Genomic DNA, 20,010 nt, shown 5'->3' on the forward strand with positions numbered 1-20,010 from the left:
TTATAGAACCATGAAACCATGACTTAACTCTCATAATATGTATAGATACTTTGTAGGGTGGGTGTGTGTGTGTGCGTGTGTGTGTGTGTGAGAGAGAGAGAGAGAGAGAGAGAGAGAGAGAGAGAGACTTGGGATGGAACTCAGGAGCACTCTACCACTAAGCTGCATCCCCAGGCCTTTTTATTTTGTATTTTGAGACTCACTAGGTTGCTGAATCTGGCCCTGCACTTGTCATCCTCCTGCCTCAGCCTTTTGAGTTGCTGGGATTACAGGGAGAGCCAACAGGCCCCGCTATAGCTAATTTTTTGCAGAGTCAGAAATGTTTTTGTCTTCCAAAGCATATGTTGGGATTTTGACTCTAATCAGTGCGTACCCATGCTTAGGATATGCTCACCCTCTATTGCCAGGGGGTCTCTATGTCTAATGTGCCTCTCCCCTTGAACAACCCCTTCCTCTAAAACTGGAGCTGTAAAATGAAAAGCCACACCTTCCCTCTAAAACTGAGATTACAGCGAAAGTTTTGAGGGGAAATTGTTCAAACAGTCTCCTGCTGGCTGGGCCCCTGAACCTCTATAGGATATTTTGTCTTAGGGGCAGTGGAAGCAAACCAGACAACAGGTCTCCATCTCCAGTCGGCTAATGAACAGGATCACAAAGGTGTGGGTCTCAAAGGCCCTGGATTCTTTCTGCCAGGCTTGTAGATTCCCAGGGGCTCAGGGAGTCTAATTTCCACAGAAGTTCCCTGAATTGAGGATGCTCCCTTGGTATCCATGGAGACTCGGGCAGCTCAGAACCAGATGGGCAACTTATATGTGATTTGGGATCTGTGGCTTTTTAACCACTCTGCACCGTATTTATTGTTATTGACGAAGCATCCCACATCTCAGGAAATGCTAGCAATGGTCTAAGGCAGCTAGACTTCTGCGATTAAGCAATGTGAAATATTTGCAAGCAGTAAAGAACAAAAACTCAAAGACCCTGTGGTAAGACCTAGTCACAGTTAAGTACCTGCACCTTAGGACGTGGCCCGTAGTTTCGGCTGCTGATTTTTCAAAAGAAACAAGCTGCAAATGGGCATTGATTGAGCACTACTGGGAAACCTTGGCAAGACCACAAGCTCAGCATGCAGCAATCAAAGGGTGAGGCAGAGCTTTATCCCGGACAAATATTTAGAATAATCTGACCTAAATATTTCTGGGGTTAAAAAAGGAAGGAGGAAATCACTATAAACATCAGTAATCATTCCAAAGAGCAGCAGCATGATACTTTTTGAAAAAGCAGAATCAGGATCAACATGGGCCACTTCCTGAAATGACTTTTTGTTACGGGAAGGTCATAAGACATGTGAATATGGAAGAAAAGAAGAAATTATAAAACACCCAGCAAATATCTAGAATGCTGCGCTGGAAGTTAATCTGGAAGTCTCTTTCACAATAGGCGAAGACATTTTGCCAAAGATGTCAGTGATTTAGTATATTTATGAGTGCCTATTTTGAGATAGGATGAAATTTCCCCTCTTCTGAAGGAATTCAGATTCTAACAGATGTAAAACAGATGTGGACAAAATAGAAGTTTCTTGGCCAAGTTCTGTTTCTTAAAAATTGGTCTCTTTCGCCAGATCTGCCAAAGGCTTTGTCTGCATGAGGGATTTGTGTAGCCCTGGTTTAAAAAGGAGAAATCGCAGATTGGCCGCTCTCCTGCTGGTGGAGGAAATGATAAGACCTTAGCCCTAACATTAAATTCCAGGAGCTCCCAGTGTGCTCATGCAGGGGACTTGGGCTCTTGAACACATACTGGAAAATATTAGGATGAAACGTCTCTTTCTTAGTTTTCCAGATGCTGGAAAACTACTAGTTTTGAGTCCTTTTTCCCAATTCTATGTTTGTCACGTGCTTATCATGACAGCCCAGCTATAAATGGCACCTTTGCAAATTCTCACCTCTTTACTTTTAAGCTTAACAAGCTGAACAACCAATACACTCAACCCCCACTGCTGCCGGTGACAAAGATAGGATTCCACACCCGTGGTGGCTTTTCTCAGGCAGCTGCTGAGCATGATTCTGAAATGATTAAGGAGAAACCAAAATATAAAAAAAAAAAAAATCACAAAAGCAAAGCCAGAAAATGGTCTCAGAAAGTTCCTTGCAAGGTGGAAGAATTGGAAAGAGCAGGAATCAGCTTCCTGGCTGTACACATAAATGAAACCCTGTGGCTTACTGTGTGGTTTGGCTCTTTCTACAGACTGGCCTTGATGCCTTGGAATGATGTGTTCTATGTAGTAGAAATCAGAAGAGTATAAGTTCCCCTCCCCAGGGTTTTAGCCCTCATTAATCACCACATTTTTTTTTCAAATTTTCCCACTTAGTTATTTAATATGTTCAAGTATTATTAGGGTTACATTTCTTTTTTGAAAGCATTGGGGGATGGAGTCTTGAGATTGTCTGCATAAAATAATTTCCTATGTTCTGCTCTAATGAGGAGAAAAAAAAATCCAGTGTTGGAATATTTACATAATGAAAATAAAGCAGTGCTGTTAATGAGGTGTCCAGAGTTGTGGATTCCATGTATTCTTCAGACAAAGGAAGGATCATGGGGCAGCGCCACCCCTAGACCTTGAACCTTAGGGTGCACTCTTCCAGCTGCAGAAATCCCCAGTGGGAAGGAACCTACCAGGTAAGGAGACCAGCCACCCTGGCGCACTCAGTAGACCCAACTCACATGATGCAAACTGCCATCTTGTGGAAGGCGTGAGTTGGCTGCAACCCTTCCTTCATTTTTTTATGGCAAAAGCCTTTCAAACCCAGTACCATCATCACCCCTCATCTCCACAGGACCCACAACATGGCTTTCAACCAACTGTGGACGGAAAATACTTGGCAAAGAAAAGTGCATCTCACTCAAGAGGCACATATTTTTTTTTTCTTGTTATTAGTCCCTAAACAATTCAGGATAGTAATTTTCTAGCATTTACATTATATCAGATAATAAGGAATTGAGAGATGATTCAAAGTGTACCAGAGGGAATGCTCAGATTATATACAAATACTACACCATTTTAGCTGAGGGAACTAGGTGTCCTTGGAGAGTCAAGGAACCACACCCAATGAACAAGAAATGACTCTATTTGTACATAATTGCAGTGTAGTAAAAAGGTAAGGTTAGGCTCTTAAAAAAAAAAAAACAACTAATAATATGTGGAAAGTGCTCAGCACAGAGTCTAGTGAGGTGCTGGCCCTTCCCCTTCCTGTTGAATGGCCTCAAGAAGAGGCATTTGGCCGAGTTAATTTTAGCTACCACATGCTCATTTTGTTTTGTTTTGGCTTTCCAGGAAGTAAAGATCAGATTAGCAAAGGAAATGAAGATCAGATTAGTGAAGTAAATGAAGTGGTTTAACAAACGGTCCCAACAAAGACTCATTACACTCTTAATTAGTCATCTGCCTCTGGAGCTTGCTATCCTGCAGGCTCAGGGACCAGGGACCAGGGAACGGATGGGATTGGAAGGGACCACCTGAGTGGTCCTTGTTCCAGTTACTGTCATTGGCAGCCCTGGGGACCTCTGCAGACCCCTAGGACTTCATGGAGGACCCCAAAGCCCAGCAAAGAAGGGCAGAAGAGCTAGGTTCACTTCTTAGTTGTGCCACTTAGTTCCTCCAGAGACTTTGAGAGGGACTTAGCCTTTCCAAAAGTTAGGCAGCCGACTGGAAAGCAGTCTCAAATATGTGAGAGAACACCATAAAGTAAAGTAAAAACGACAGATGATGATGATAAAATAAAAGTAGATGTGGTTGTGTAAAAACGCATTACAACAGTGCTGGGCCAAATCTGAGCCATTTTCTCCTGGTAACTCACCTGCTCCTCCCACCTTCGTTGTCCCCTGCCATACGTGTGGGATACAGTAATAGATGCAGCCATCTGACCAGCAATTATAATTAATCTCGAGGGACCGGTGATTTTAAATGGTACTTTCCACCTCTTCATTTCTTTTATTAATTTGACATTTATTTTCTGGAAAGCCAAAACAAACAATAGCATCTGGGAGCTGCTTCATTAAACTCTTCAAAATGTCCCTTCCCAGGAGAAGCAAGTGATTTTATATATTTAGCTCCGAAAACAAGGAAAGGAGAGGGAAACTTACGTTCATAGAGAACGTGTCAAAAGACACAATGTGCTAGTCTACTCGGGCTGCTATGACAAGTGATACCCCAGACTGGGTGTCTTTGACTGCAACTAATCATTTCTCATCATCTGGAGGCTGTGGACTCCAAGGTCAGAGTGGCAGTGTGGTCTGAGTCCTGGCTTGCAGCTTTCTTCTTCCTTGCTATGTTCAGACATAATGGAGAGTGAACACACACGTGTGCCAGTCTTTCATATTTCCCTTAAGGATACTGATCTCATCATGGGGGCCCTACTCTCAGCCCCTCATCAAAACCCAGTCACCTCCCAGTGGCCCTACCCCCCAGTACCATCACATTGAGGAGCAGGGTTTCAGCATATGAATTAGGAAGACATGCACATAATACATACACCACAACAATAACACACATGCCAGGGGAAGTGGTTACAACGATTTAAATGTGACTAACTTAACTATCTGGAAAAAGACAAATAAATATAGCACATTCTTAGATGGACACGCTGGTTAATAGCAGTTTGCAGAGATTAAATATATGATTAAATCTGAAAAGTAACATGAAAAGAAAAACATGTTTCATAATAGCATAAGCAAGCTTTCATTAATATAAAAAAATCAATACACAAAACAGACCCAACTTGTTCTTGGATTTATTATCTCCACAAATAGAAGCGCACACATTTGTACACATCATTCGTATAAAATGTGCAATGGGGGATTCCTATCAAATCAGAGCAGTGATTGCTTCGCTGGGGAGATTTCAATCTAGAAGGTACAAAGAGAATTAATATGGGGTTTTTGTTTGTTTTTCATTTTGCATTACTAAAAAAGACAGGTTTAAATATAATAGGATTCATCCAGTGAATATTTTTGCAGAGCCCTGTGATTCAAGCCTTCTTCCTGTACTAGGGAGTCTGTAGAGACATAGGCAGTCCCTCAACTCACAGGGGTTACATTCTATCTAACAGGACAGAGCTGAGAATTTAATGTTGAGATATAGCTAAAGATAATCAGAATAAAATAATGCCATATAAGGGGCTAGAGGGTCACCTGGGGCTGTTAGGTCAGACATCCAAGAAGGTCCTGACCAAGGAAGTAACGTTGAGCAATGGCCTGAATGTCAGGGAACAGCTGCAATATTAAGAGAGACATGTCATTGTCACTCACTCTACTCTCTGTCCACTGGGGAGCACTTGTAATATCTAGCTCCTCCCTTAAAAAAAGTCTGCTTCACAGTACCATGAGATTTTTAAAGATGTACCAAATTCAGACGAAGTATTTAAGGGATTGCTCTTTTGAACCAGTCATTGGAGTGAGAGAGGAATGTGTCTGGGAAAACATCCCATAACGTGCTGATGTAGTTTTATATCTGGAAAACAACCAAAAGCTAATCTTTTTTTGTTTTAAATTCCAATACTTAAATTTAATAGAGTCTTCCTGACACGTGGGGATTCAGAAAAGGTAGCTGTGATTTCCAAGGACAAGAGGGGCAAGAACACAGGTATCAAACCTTCCCACAGTAGGCAGTTTGAAAGGGTTTGAAAATGTGCACCAGAAGGGAAAATATTCAGTTATAAAAATCTTAAGTTAAAAGAGTCGTTTAGGGACTGAGAAGGCCTGATCTTGACCCTGATGTGGTAAAGCTGGACCTTGGGCCCCTGTAAAATGGTGGGACCTCACTCTTGGTGGGCAGGCCAGCCGTGACCAACCACATAGCCGGCAGCTCCAGCTCGATTGTTGTCACCATCAGCCAACTTTTCCTTAAGGGTTTTCTGAAGCAGTCAGCTGGGCTCAGTGACCCATGTGCATCATCTTATTTTATTGACTGAATGGTAAGGTAATCTAAGGCTCCAGCTTTATCAGCTTGATGATGAAAAAAAAAGCAGAAGACACAAGAAACTAGATGAGCAGGAGTTTCTGACCCCAAGGGGCCAAATGGAGGGAGACTGTCTGGCCCACCTCAAGCCACTCATTATTCCCTCTGCCTTTCCGTGTACCTTCATCTTCTGAACTGCTTGCCTCATTTTATATTTTTTATTCTCACCCTAATCCCTTAGCAAGGAACACCCAGCTCAAGGACAAATGTCGATTATAAATTCCATTTTTGCTTCTAAACACAAAGAGCTGGAAGTTACAGTCTTGGAGCTGGAAGAATGGGTCGGGTTATGTTATGTCGTGCATGACTGGACCATTGCTCCGACATTATACGTTTTAGTTATTATCCATTAGGTTTTCCATGAAGGCATGTAAACACATCCACCTCAGTGAATTTCAGTCGCTTATTGTGCACGAGGTCAAAACCTCAGGCCTCATTTCTGTAATGAAGACTTGAGTCTATCAGCTTTTGAGACTTGTTCACGCTCCTTCTCCAAGACCTTTGTCCCCTGCTTCCCCCAGTACACTAGGTGTGACCTGCTTTCAAACCAACTAAAGGAGAATCACACAATATTTATTGAAGGAGGGGAAGGCAACCAGGGATTCCTCTAAATAAATGACCTGCAGCCTCAACACTCTTGAAACAGGCTTTTCAACATGCTTTCTGGAGGAAGCAGATGGTCAAAATGGTGAGAAATGACAGCTATATTCAAAACCCTAAATAGACTTTGGTAGCTGAACAGGTTGATGTAAAATGATGCCTGTATATGAAAAGCCAAATGTGCTCATGTGGATCTCCAGTTTAGCACTGAGCTATCAGCCTTATAATTTGTTTATGGACTTCCTGGAGACTGTATATTTCACAGATTTCTCTATTGAAAACATTTCTTTCTCTTTGAGAATGCTTGTCTAAGGGGCTGGGGTTGGGCTCAGTGGCAGAGTGCTTGCCTAGCATGCGTGAGGCACTGGGTTCGATCCTTAGCACCACATTCAAAAAAATAAGCAAATAAAGTAAAGGCATGCTGTCCATGTACAACTACAAAAAAATTTTTTAAAAAGAAAAGAAAATGCTTGTCTAAGAAAGTATGTCCTCACCTCTGTCCTCTCCTCCCAGCTCTTCCCAGAGCAATGCACAGGATTCCCTTCTTTGCTACGTTCTGCAACTTGACCTTTAAACTAGACCTTGTGTTTCCATCAGAGCTCTGTTCTCTAGTTTCTTCTGGCTCTCCTGCTACACTATCTTGTAACAGGGTGACACTTGTAAAAGCGATAGGGATAAGGCTGTCACATGACAAATGATCTCTTTATGAGATGTTGATGCATTGACCCACATCCAACACCACCAAAGAAATAGAACATTACGGAAACAGTGGGATACTGGCCAGAAAAAGGAAGGGCGTCCCTGGTCCACAGCACACCAGTGGGAAAAGAAGGCAGCCAGAAGTCAAAACAGGGAAAACATAAAGCAGGTCTCAGTCCCTATCAGATGCAACACTAGATACATATGTGTACAGCATATGCCAGACGTAATGGGCAGTACTCTGTGTGCGGTGTATATTTACAAAATCTCATTTCAGACCACAAAAAAAAATATTATTGCCAGCACTTCACTGATAAGGAAGTTCATTTTTCAGCACTTTACATAAATAAACACTTCTTGAGAACCAGCATAATGTCATCCATATAAATTAAATAAAGTTCTGAAAGTGCAGCCTGGCATTCAAATCCCTCCACAGTCTGAGTAGAACCTTTCTAATTGCATTGCCTACATCAAGTAAGACCAATGAAGACAGTGGAACCAAGAAAGTGAATGTTGGTAAAAATAAAGAAAGAAACAGAGAGAGAGAGAGAGAGAGAGAGAGAGAGAGAGAAAGAAAGAAATCAACCCCTACCTTGCACCATACCTAAAAATTAACCTGAAATAGGCTATACATTTCAACGTAAAAACTAACACTGTAAAACTTTTAGTTTTTTACAAAGCAGGGAGCCATTGGAGAAAACTCTTAAATCAAAACTTCTTTCTGGGCAGAGAAAAAAAAAAAAAAACAGTATGTTCAATTTTTTGGACTCTTGGGGAACTATCTGTGGAACTGGTTTCTATCTTGCCTGAATCTAAGGGTAGACAGGAACAGGGAAATGTTGGGAGCAACTAATAACAGACTTGGTTGAGCACCATAGTCTCAAAGAACACTGAACACTCGCCCGCAGCGGGTGGGGCTCTGTTAGTATAGTTTCTACAGCACCCAGAAAAGCCATAGTGATGCAGACACCAGGGGGCGCTCCTGAGCAAAACTGGTAAACCTCTTCAATTATGTTACATGCACAAGCCCAGAAAGGACACACCTCAGAGAAAGGTTAGAAATCACCAGAATTTGTAGCTAAACAGATTGGCAGCTATCTGTACCTGTATAAGACCAGTCTGCAAAGACTAGCCCAGACCGCTCATATTTCAGAGGTTGAAGTCCCAATAGTACTTAGCAGGCATTCAAAGAAATAAATAAGGAAACATGTTCTGGTTATAGGAACAAATGAAATCTCCAGAAACCAACCCTAAAGAAATGAAGATATATGAATTTTCAAACAAAGAATTCAAAGTAACGGTCCTAAAGATGTTCAGTTAATCAAAGGAGAGAACATACAGATACCTAAACAAAATCAGGAAAATGATGCCTGAATAACATAGGAGTATCAACAAAGAGAAGATACGAAGAACCTAACAAACTCTGTAATCGAAAAATATAATATTTGAGTTCAAAATTTTACTAGAGTAGGCATGAGTAAGCAGAAGGAAAAAATTAGTGAACTTAGGGACAGGTCACTTGAAACGGAGTCAGAAAAGACAAAAGATAAAAGAATGAAGAAAAACTAAAAAAAAACTCAAAGGACTTATGGGACTCCATCAAGTGGCATTCTGGATGGAGGTGAAACAGAAAACTTATTTGAAGTTGAAAACGACTGAAATCTAAAGAAAGAAATGTATGTTAAAATCCAAGAAACTCAATGGACTCTTGATGACTCCAAAGAGGCTCACAAGACACATTATAAATCAAATTGTTAGAAGTCAAAGACAAAGGGAAATATTAAAAGCAGCAAGAGAAAAATGACCCATCACATACAAGGGAGCTCTCAGATTATCACCAGCTCTCAACAGAAACCTTAAAGGGCACAAGGAAGTGGAATGATATGTTCAAAATACTACAAGAAAAAAAAAAAAAGACTGCTAATCAACAATACCGTATCCTGCAAAACTATCCAACAAAATTGAAGAAGATTTCCCAAATTACTTTAAAAAAAAAAAAAAGCTAAAGGAATTCATCATCATTATAGGTCTGCCTTATAAGAAATGCCAAGGAATTCATTTTAGTTGAAACAAAAGAACATTAGATAACAGCATTAGCATATGAAAGCATAAAGCTCTCTGGCTAAAATAAATACATAGACAAATAGAGACTTCTGTAATACTATAATAAGTTACTCTATTTTAATATAGAATCTAAAAGATGAAAGATAAAAATGTTAATGGATACATAATATAAAACAATATAATTTGTGCCTGGCACTTATGGCACTTGCCTATAATCCTAACAACTCAGAAGCCTGAGGCAAGAAGATCACAGCCTCAGCAATTTAGCAAGGCCCTAAGCAACTTAGACCGTGTCTGAAAATACAAAATTAAAAAAGGGCTGGGAATGTATCTCAGTGGTAAAGCACTTCTGGATATAATCCCCAGTCCTTCCCCACCCCCCAAAAAAGATATGATTTGTAACACCAGTAACTTAAAGCATGTGATACATGTAAAAGATTAGAGTTCTTATATTGTGGTTGAAGTTATCAGTTTAAAGTAGATTGTTGTAGCTATAACATGACTTATATAAATCCTAGAATACGCACAAAGACAATACCTATAGAGATAACAGAAGAACATGAGAAAGGAATCAAAGTAAGTCACTACAAATAAATGTAAAAATCAAAAGAAGAAGAGAGGGATAAAATCCTTATAACAGAAAATAATAAGATGGAAAATAGAGTTTCCCTTGGAGTAATCATTTTAAATGAAAATGGATTAAACCTTTAGTCAAAAGACTTAATGAATAAAAAAACAAAATCCAACTACGTGCAGGCTGCAGAAGATTCATTTTGGACTTAGGACACATTTGGGTTAAACAGAAAGGAAAAAAAAAAAAAGATATTCCATGCCAATGTTTACTAAACAGACATCAGGGTATCCAAACATATCAACTTTAAGTCAAGAATTATCAGGTGAGACAATAAATAGTCACTATATAATGATAAAAGATTCAATTCTCCAGGAAGGTGTAGTAATTGTATATTCACTAACATGAGAGTACACATATATGCAAAGTAAACGTGTACGGAGTTGAAGGGAGAGCTGGGCGGGTAGCACACACCTGTAATCCTAGCGGCTTGGAAGCCTGAGGCAGGAAGATCACAAGTTCAAAGCCAGCCTCAGCAAAAACAAGGTGCTAAGCAACTCAGTGAGACCCTGTCTCTAAATAAAATACAAAATAGGGCTGGGGATGTGGCTCAGTGGACGAGTGCCCTGAGTTCAGTCCCTGGTGTCCCCCCAACACCAAAAAAAGAATTGAATTGAGAAAATATTCCCATAATATTTGTACAATTCAGTAATTTACTTTCAAAAAAAGAAATGCCAGATAGAGGCAGTACGTCCTGTCAGGAGCATGTAGTGAATCAAAATTATTCACCTCATCGTGGCAAGGAAAGAAGAGGGGCTCTGTCTCACTATCCCTTTAGCTCAAGGTGGGGTCAGAAAGCAGAGAGTGGCGGGGGTAAGGGACCATAGGAAGATGCATTTTTCCAGAGCATGCCCCCAGTGACCCACTCCCTCCAGTCACACCCCACCTGCCTCCACTACCACCCGGTCAGTGTTCAAACGAGGATGGACTAATTTGGTTACAGTTCTCATAATCTAAAAATTTCACCTCTGACTATTCCCACATTTACAGGAGCTTCTGGGAGATACCTCATATCCAAACCATAAAACATAGCAAAGATTAAGGCAGAAATAAGTGCAGTAGAGAATGGAAGAACAAAAGAAATAAATCTACAAAAATTTTGAGTATTATTATAGATCCACTACATTGACAAAGCATTAACTAGACTAAAAAGAGAAAAGACTCAAATAACTGACGTTGTAAATTAGATAGGAAACATAATAACTAGTATCACAGAAATAAAAAAACATAGAAAAGACTGCACCAATGAATTTGATAACCTAGAAGAAATGGATAAATTCATATACACATGCAACCTAAAGAGATAAAATCATGAATAATTAGGAGACATGAACAGATCTATGGCTAGTAAGAAGATTGAATCAGTAATCAAAAATCTCCCAACAAAGAAAAACCCAGAACCAGATGGCTTTGCTAGGGAATTCTACCAAGCATTTTAAGATTAATGTCTGTTGTTTTCAAACTCTTCCAAACAATATAAGAGGAAAGTACACTTCCAAACCAATTTTATGAGGCCAGCATTACCCTGATACCAAAGCCAAAGATACTGCAAGAAAAGAACACTACAGATCAATCCCCTTGATAAATATTCAGTCAAAAATCCCCAACAAAATACTATTAAATCAAATTTAGCCATACATTAAAATATTATACACCATGACCATGTGGAATAGACAGTAGATATGCAAATGGTCAACAGGCATATGAACAGATGCCCAAGATTGATCATTATGCAGATCAGAACCACAATAAAATATCTCCTCATACCTGTTAGGATGGCCATTGTTTAAAAAAAAAAAGAAAGAAAGGTAATTAATATTGGTTAGGATGTAGAGAAATTGGAATCCTTGTACACTGTTGGTGGAAATGTAAAATGGTACAGCTACTGTGGAGGAAAAAATATGGAGATTGCTCAAAAAAATTAATATAGTAATTTCCATATAGTAATCCCACTTCTGGGTGTATATCCAAAAAAAAATTGAAATCATGTTCTCAAAGAAATGCCATGTGTTCACCGATACTCATGGAAGCATTATTCATATTAGCCAAGAGGTGGAAGCCACTCAAATGTCTGTTGATGGGTGAATGGATAGAGAAAATGTGGTATATACATCCATTTTAAAATTATTTAGTCCTAAAAATGAAATGAGTCCTGCCATGTGCTATAGCATATTAAAGTTCTAGAAAATACTTTAATCTAGAGCCATGGTTCTCCACCAGGTGGGGAAGAGTGAGTTTGCCTCCCAGGCAAGTCTATAAAGATGATTTTGGTTGTCACCACTGAGGAGACACCCTACAATTCCCAGGACATGCCCTACAAGAAAGAATTATCCAGCCCCAGATGTCAATCATACTACTGAAAAATCCTGATAAAGATTTATTCAAAAAAAAAAAAAAAACAATCAAATGTTACCTGAGACCAAGGAGAAAGAGAGTGGCCTGAGAAAACTCTTGGAAGAAGTAGAAATGTTCAAAATTTTTTCAAAAAGAAATCGGGACATTAATGCGGGTTGCACAAGTATATACACTTGCCACTTCCATCAAAGTTCATCAAAGCATGCACCTAAATAGGTGTGACTTATTGGAGTTAAATTGTGCTTCAGTATAATTGACTTACACAATTATAGAGATTTGAAATTTCCAACTTAGAAAAAATAAATACCTTTGGAAGAATGGAGGAGGAGAGGATGCTGCCCAGAGCTCAGCATCCTTTATCCACCATTCTGATGTTGCTGGAGCTGCTATTGCTTCTGCTCAGGAAGTCACCAGCCCTGCCTTAGAGTAGGAACCCAGATCCTCCTCCCTCTGATTCTGGAGTCACCGTGACCTGCCTGAACTGGAAGTAAAATAGCTTCCCTGTTCCTTCTGCCTTCTAATTTTCTTGGCAGAAACTACGAGAAAGCTGGCCAGGGAGTCTGGAAAATGTAGCCTTCTAGTCCCCAGTGAAACAGACGAGAACACAGGGCAGAAAGGGGACAAAGTACCTGGACATCTGGACTACATCTGGCACATAGCTTATCAGTCTTTGCAATGTAAGCTACAGCCAATCGAAATGACCCATATGCCCTGAAAATTGGCTCTGATGACTCCTACATGCTGGTTCTCCTGAAAGGAATGCCATTTTGCCTTATCACCTTACTTGCCAGTGCTAATCAGATCCTCGCTGCTGTTCCACACATAACCCACTTCATGAATCCTCTTGATTAACCAGTTGGAGGTGAAACTTCTCCCACCCCTTTGTTTCCTTCACATTTTATTTATACCTCTTTTATGATATGTTACCATGTATTAAATTTACATAGATGTATGTCTGCTCAACAGTGCCTTGTATCTAGTAGTGTTCAATAAATACCAGTTGAATAATGGGGAATTAAAGAAATGGATGGTTGAACAAATGAGTCCTACAGATAATTTTATATAGTTACAAAAGTGGATAAATCTGCATGATCTCTGCCTATGTGTCTATATCTCTTTCCCTTTACATTCCAGTCTTCTGTGCAAGAGTCTCCCGTCTGTCACATATCATGCTTAATGCCTTAGAAAGTTGTCTACAGGTGGTACGAATGGGGAGGTTTGAAGTAGCTACTGACAACATAAATGTTCACTATATTTTGCTTCCTGCCCTGTAAAATTGAATGTAAAACTAATGCAGAAATCACATTTCCCCTTCTTTTGGCATGGAGTAGGGAATGAATCAATGAATGAACTGCCAAGAAAATCAGTAAAGAGTGTGAGCAATTGCAGAAAATCTTTCTCCTGCTGGGTGAAGTGTCACAGGAAAAGAAAACCAATGGGGAAAAGATCAAAGCAAAGTGAAATCTTAACTATGTGATATGATTTAATACACGGCTTCAAGGGAATTCTCCTTCACCAAGCCCAAACAAAAACAATGCTTTAAACCTCCCCATATGAAAGGTAGGAAAGCTTATTCCTGATGTGAGCTCATTGTGTGTGTGTATTTGCAGTTATGGAGCAGGAATTTCAAAGGCAAAATGGCCAGTTATGTCTAAACAATTCTAGGAATCCCTTGGCCAAGTGAACGAATTTGTACCATAAGCCAGGAATGCACGGTTCCCAAAGGCAGCCCAGCATTTGTTTGTGAGAACGGTTTGGCCAGAGAGAAATCTGGCAGTTGGGCTGTTCCAGATCAGAACAGATGTCAGTAGTGTTGGCTCGGATTGAGATCCTGCTCCTGCCACTTTCTATATGTTCCACTTTGGACAAGTTGACTTCACACATAACATGTGAGGCAAGCACCCATGGGGTAATTGCATACCTCCTTCAGAGAGTTGTTGCAAGACCTAGTCTCTATCATCACAGAACACAGGGGCTGGCACCCAGGAAGGAGCCGGTGCCTTCCCGCCGTGACTGTTCATATCAGAGCATATCAGAGGCTGTTCATATCCGAAGGGAAAGTGGCCCCCAGGCCTGTTGTTCTTCCAGCAGAGGTTACTCATCAATAGGAAAATTTAAACCAAATTGAAAGTAGTTTATCTTCTCAGAAATTCTCATTAAGCCAAAGCATGCAAGGAACACATTTTCTTATTGAAAATATGCTGCAGTTAAAGTCTAATTAACTTTTCTCGTAAGATGAAGACAGAGAATGTGCAGGCACTGCTCCAGCCTGAATCAGGCAGCCCCACCTCCTGAGATGAGATGGAAAGATTGCAAGGTTACAGTTCAGCCAGCCTGGCTGAAAGTGTCTCCTCTCAAGTGCTCTTGTATAATGTGGCGTTGACTGGAAATGATGTCCTGTTTTCAAGAAGATCAGCATCAGTTGCAGTGGACAGAAAGATGCTGTTTTGTTTTGTTTTTTCTCTTTGAAACCTTACTTTTCAAGTGCATGAAGGACAATAAGCTTTGATGGGTACTGAGCAGCTTCCAGGATGTACACACCAAACCTTCTGGAGCATCCAGAACCTGGGGAATTGTAGTCACCACGGTATTATTTTTCTCTCAAAACAGAGAACACTCACTTATTCCCAGGGTGGTATTTGTGAATTCCTAACAGAGGAGAACTTATTCCAATCTGCAATTGCTCTATGCTTCTTTTGTAAGCCAGGCAGCACAGTAAAGGTTAAACCTCATCCTGGGAAGGATAATTCTCTGCTATAGCTTTGAACAGTCACCATGAAGAAACAAGTACAAAAAGAGTGACTTCATGTGACAATGTGATGACTGTTATGTCAAGTTCATGGTACACCTAGCTAGTGAAATGTAAACCAAAATATGCATTTTAAAAAATAAATAGACCCAGGTGGTCTGCTGCTTACAGTTCAGTTGTCCAAGCAAGCATATTCTCTTCACTCCAAACCCTTTTGGGGCTCTTTGAAAATCTGGAGAAAGACACCAGAAAAATGCCTATGTGTATGTAGCCACAAAAGTGTTTGTATGATTTTAAATGCCCGGATGCCCCACGAATCTCTAGGTTAAGAATCATAACTCAAATACAGTTTAGAATAATCTAAACTGTCACATTTGTAGACTCTGGAGTCAGTCAGTGGTGGGTATGAATTTTGGCTCCAACTTTAACTGCCAGGTAACCTGGGGAATTTTTAACCTTGTTCAGTTTGGATTTTTCTCTCTGAAAACAGAAATAGTCATACTTTCCATGGACGTGGTTAATTATGAATATTAAATTAGAGAATCTATTTGAAGTCTGTATCATGGTCCTGGCATGTACTAAGTACTCAGAAACTCAGTAACTATTAAAATTGTTACTAGCTATTTTAAAAAGTACAATAAAAGCAGTTTAAAAAAAAAATCAGGCCTGGGCTGGGGTTATGGCTCTCAGTGACAGAGTACTTGCCTAGGATGGGTGAGACTCTGGGTTCCATCCTCAGCACCACATGAAAACAAACAGAAACAAATAAATACAGGTTAAATTCTAAAATAATAATAATAATAATCAAGCCCTGCACAATCAGAGAGCAACTTCAATTCAGTTTTAATTCTACAAGCACTTATACCGAGGGCCTCTTATTTAGGGAAGAACATGGTAAGTCTTTGAAACTGCCTGAACCAGGGAGCTGGGAGAGACGAACCAGATATGCCCAACCGTCTTAGTCTGTTTCTGCTACTATAACACAGTGTCACAGGCTGAGAAAATCATACTAGAAAGGTCTTCAGCCTCAGATCTGGAGCCTGGAAAGCCCACGACTGGAGGGACACATCTGTCACCTTCTTCTTACTGCATCTTATTAAGATGGCATTGGAATGCCAAGGAGCTTGCCCATAATACAGGGAGAAAATTGAACTGAACTTGCCCTTTTTATGAGGAACCTGCTCCCATAATAATGGCATTAATCCACTGACCAGGGCAAAACCCTTGTGGCCTAATCAAAGGTCCTGCTTCTCAACGCTGAATTCAATTTCAACATGTTTTTTTGTTTGTTTGTTTGTTTTTTAGTTGTCAATGAATATTTATATGTGGTGCTGAGAATCGAACACAGTGCCTTACACATGCTAGGCAAGTTCTCTACCACTGGACTATGACCCCAGCACCTCCACGTGAGTTTTGGAGAGGACATTCAAACCATAATACCAGTCCTGCACGGGGAAGCTCTTTGGATCTTAGATTCTCAGTTGGACAGAACTTTAACAGTTACTTGGGTTTCTGTTAGCAGAGAATTACAACAACCCCCAGTAGAACCAGAGCTTCAGCCTATTTCACAAAAGGAAACCTGTGACTCTTTAGGCAACATTTTATGTATTCAATAAACCAAATACCTTGATAATGTGTGGAATTAATAAATCCCACCACTAAGGATTTTTTGGTTGACCAAAGTAAGGCTATTGATAGATTTTACTCAGAAACAAATGTGGAAATCTATTCAAGCAGTAGTTACAGGTCAACAAATACGTCATGAAGTTTCATTTTAAATAGAGAATTTCCTGCTCCATCTAATCAAATGTTCCAAAACATAGTGATAAAGAGATTTGAGACTGAAACGAGATGACCTGGGATCAGTCTTTAAGGCCACCCCAGCTAACTCATTAGCCCAGGATCTCATTTCCTTGCATATGGATTTAACCTATGAAGGAGGTAAAAATTAAAAGGCGTGTGTTTAAGATAAAAGAAGAAAATAAAATGACACATTCCTTTTCTTCTTTTTCTCTGACCACCCTGATCCCTGCCAGTCTCCCTAGAGTTTACCTCCTCCACTGTCCTGTGCCGTCCTGATAAATGTGAGGTTTCCAATGTGAGTGTCTACACAGGCGAGTGATGTGAACCAGTGAAGTGGGCTGTTGGTGTTGGTGGCAGTCCAGACCCACGTGCCTCGGCCTCCATAGTGCAGCAGTCATTCAGCTGCCATCTGGCAATCAGGTGTATGCTGCCAAAGCTTCCTTTTTCCAAGATAAATTAAATGTAAATTTGTATTTTAAAATATCCTGACTTTTAAATATGGGTGACTAATTCATGTTTTTAAAAAAACACATTATGAAGGCCAAAGAAAACATCAGACAGCACCAGTCTGAGTCTTTGGCTGTAAGTTTTAGGGTTCCTGAGAGACCTCCCCCTAGAGTTATCTTCCCACTCTACGATCTCTTCCTAGAGAGCATCATCTGTGTCCACGGTTTAAAATGCCTTCTCTGTACTGCAGTCTCCCAAATTTGTTAATGGTCCGGCCTCCCCTCCAAACTCCAGACTTCTCTGTCTAGCTGCCACCTCCACGTCTCCCCTGTGTCTCAAAAGCATCCTACACTCAAGCACATGCAAAGCTAAATTCTGGATCTATCTCTAGCACGTGTTCTCCTCCAGTTTCTCTAGCTCCATAAATGGTTCCTGTGTCGCTCAAGAAACATAATTATTTTCTACTTTCTACTCTGTTGCTACCATTGTCCAGCCCATAGCTTTTCTAACATTCAAAATTATCCTTCATTCTGTGCCCTTACATCCAGCCCTATTGCCACAACAAGCCACCGTGTTCATTTGTTTTTTCTGTTTTCACTTAGCAGCATTAATGAGTTCTTAAAATATTAAGCAGGTCAGATCATTCCCTGTTTAAAAATCTCTCAATGTCTTTACAATGAAAAAAAAAAACAGAGAAGAGGGTATATTAAGTAGATGTTGCATTACTGGATCAAATGGAATAAAAGTATTTTTCATCTGTGAAATAAGAATAATAATGCCTACATCAAAGGGCTGTACTAAATGAAAGCAAATATTATTTTTGCATTAGTTTTATATTAGTTTTTACAGGGAAGGAGGAAAAATGTAGTGAACATTTGTTGTTGACAGCTACTGACAATCTCCAGTGAGTACCACCAACAGAGAGCCTTCTAAATGTTTAAGTGACAGAGTTTTCATTCATATTATCGTGGCTTCAAAGTAAAAACATCTATCTTGATTAAAGAATAAAAGGTTGTTTTTAGAAATTATGGAACAAACCAAGTTCAATGAAAAACATTGGATATATTAAAGAATAACTTCAAATGTCTGCAAATCATTTTTAAAAGAAGATTTTTAAATGGGAAATAATTAGAGAATGAAGTTGGAACAATTTACAACATACAAATATTTTTGCAAATCTATCTTTTTGTTGATTTCAGTTCACTTTTTCTTAAGCTATGCAGGACAATTTTAATTTCTAAAGTAGCACCATGAATTTAGCAGCCCATAGTTAGAGCAAACCCTATGGCCTCCTCCCTTTTTTTCCAATTTGCACCTTCCCATTTAGAAAACACCAAGGTGAGAAGGAATCCATGAAGTCTGCTGAGGCTGGTGGCTGCAGAGCCGGGAGTGAAGGTGAGAAGCTGCCACTGCCCGTAGCAATGAACTCTGTGTCTGTAGAGCTGCTGTAAGTGAGCTGCTCATCTGTGTTTCCATTTTACTAGATCCATATGGAAGTCATAAAATCACTCCATCATAATAAGCTCTTGGGCTGATTTCCAGTTTAATGTTAACCTGGAAAGTTTGCCTTCTTGTAAGTTGAACTGGTTGATGAGCCATGGAGAAGGAGGAGAAAGAGAAGGAAGAGGAGGAAGGAGAGGAGAGAAAGGGGTGGGGAGGGTGGAGAGATGTAATAGATCGCTTTCTGTTATTATAGGTAAATACTGGAGGTAAATCAATTATGAAGAAGAAATGTTTATTTTGGCTCAATTTTGCAGGTTTCAGTCCATAGCCATTGGCCCCATTGCTTCAGATCTGTCATGGTGCAGTGTGTCACGGCAGCAATGTGTAGCAGAGATGGCCGAGTCACCTCATGGCTGATGTAAAATTGAGAGAAAGAGACCCAGATCCCACTATCCACTTTGAGGGCAGCCCCTAAATGAACTAAGGCCTTGCCCACTAGGCCCCACTTCTTAAAGCTTCCACCACCTTCCACTAGCACCAAGCTTGGGACCAAGACCCTAACATGTGGGCCTTGGGGACATTCCAGATCCAAACCATAGCAAGGGAGGAGAGAAGAAATGAAGGCTACCCTCCCTGCAGAGTTCAGTCCTCGTTTTTATGAAGATTCAAGATTTAAGAAGAAGATTTTAGTTTGTATTATATTTGTAACTATCAAATTCTCCTGTTAGTGTGTACTTACACACATTAATACAGTAAGCAGGCCTTTGTTTTGATTTAAAAAAAAAAAAAAACTTTTAATAAAAATAACAACTTGAAAAGTTGTAAAAAAGAGAAATATTTAACAACTTTGTTTCTTATAGTAATTCTATTCAATAATTACTTATTAAGAATCCACCACATATGAGACACTGGACTAGAATGGCATCAACCCACACATATGTAAACAGCAACTAGAAAGAACTCTGTACATACAGTTCCAAATTCTCCTTTTCTTAACAATCAAATTTCAGTCCTATAGGAGAAAAATGACTTTCATGAAATAACACATGTGATTACTAATGGCTGGGTAGAAGATGGTCTAGAGTTAAGATAGGTTCCCAGTTTCTCCATAAATAGAATTTCAAGCATATATATCTGTGTGTGTGTGTGTGTGTGTGTGTGTATACATACTTATAATTCTATTTATGAGAACCATAAACCTATATATAT

At 39.8% G+C, this 20,010-nt stretch overlaps 1 protein-coding gene across 2 annotated transcripts in view; it reads left to right on the forward strand.

The window, feature by feature from the left end:
- Window positions 1-20,010, forward strand: part of Rnf150 (ring finger protein 150) — a 226,565-nt gene that overhangs the window by 195,439 nt on the left and 11,116 nt on the right. Inside the window, exon 7 of one of the 2 annotated variants that reach the window (XM_077110142.1) lies at window positions 19,116-19,244. The exons of the other annotated variant lie outside the window; for it this stretch is intronic. Within the exon in view, the coding sequence (XP_076966257.1) occupies window positions 19,116-19,129 (14 nt within the window). The 3' untranslated portion in view covers window positions 19,130-19,244. Of the gene's footprint in view, window positions 1-19,115; window positions 19,245-20,010 lie in introns of those variants that run through there. 2 annotated transcript variants of the gene reach the window in all.

This window comes from Callospermophilus lateralis, chromosome 8 (genome assembly GCF_048772815.1).
Source record: "Callospermophilus lateralis isolate mCalLat2 chromosome 8, mCalLat2.hap1, whole genome shotgun sequence".
In the NCBI taxonomy this organism is placed as follows: Eukaryota; Metazoa; Chordata; class Mammalia; order Rodentia; family Sciuridae; genus Callospermophilus; species Callospermophilus lateralis.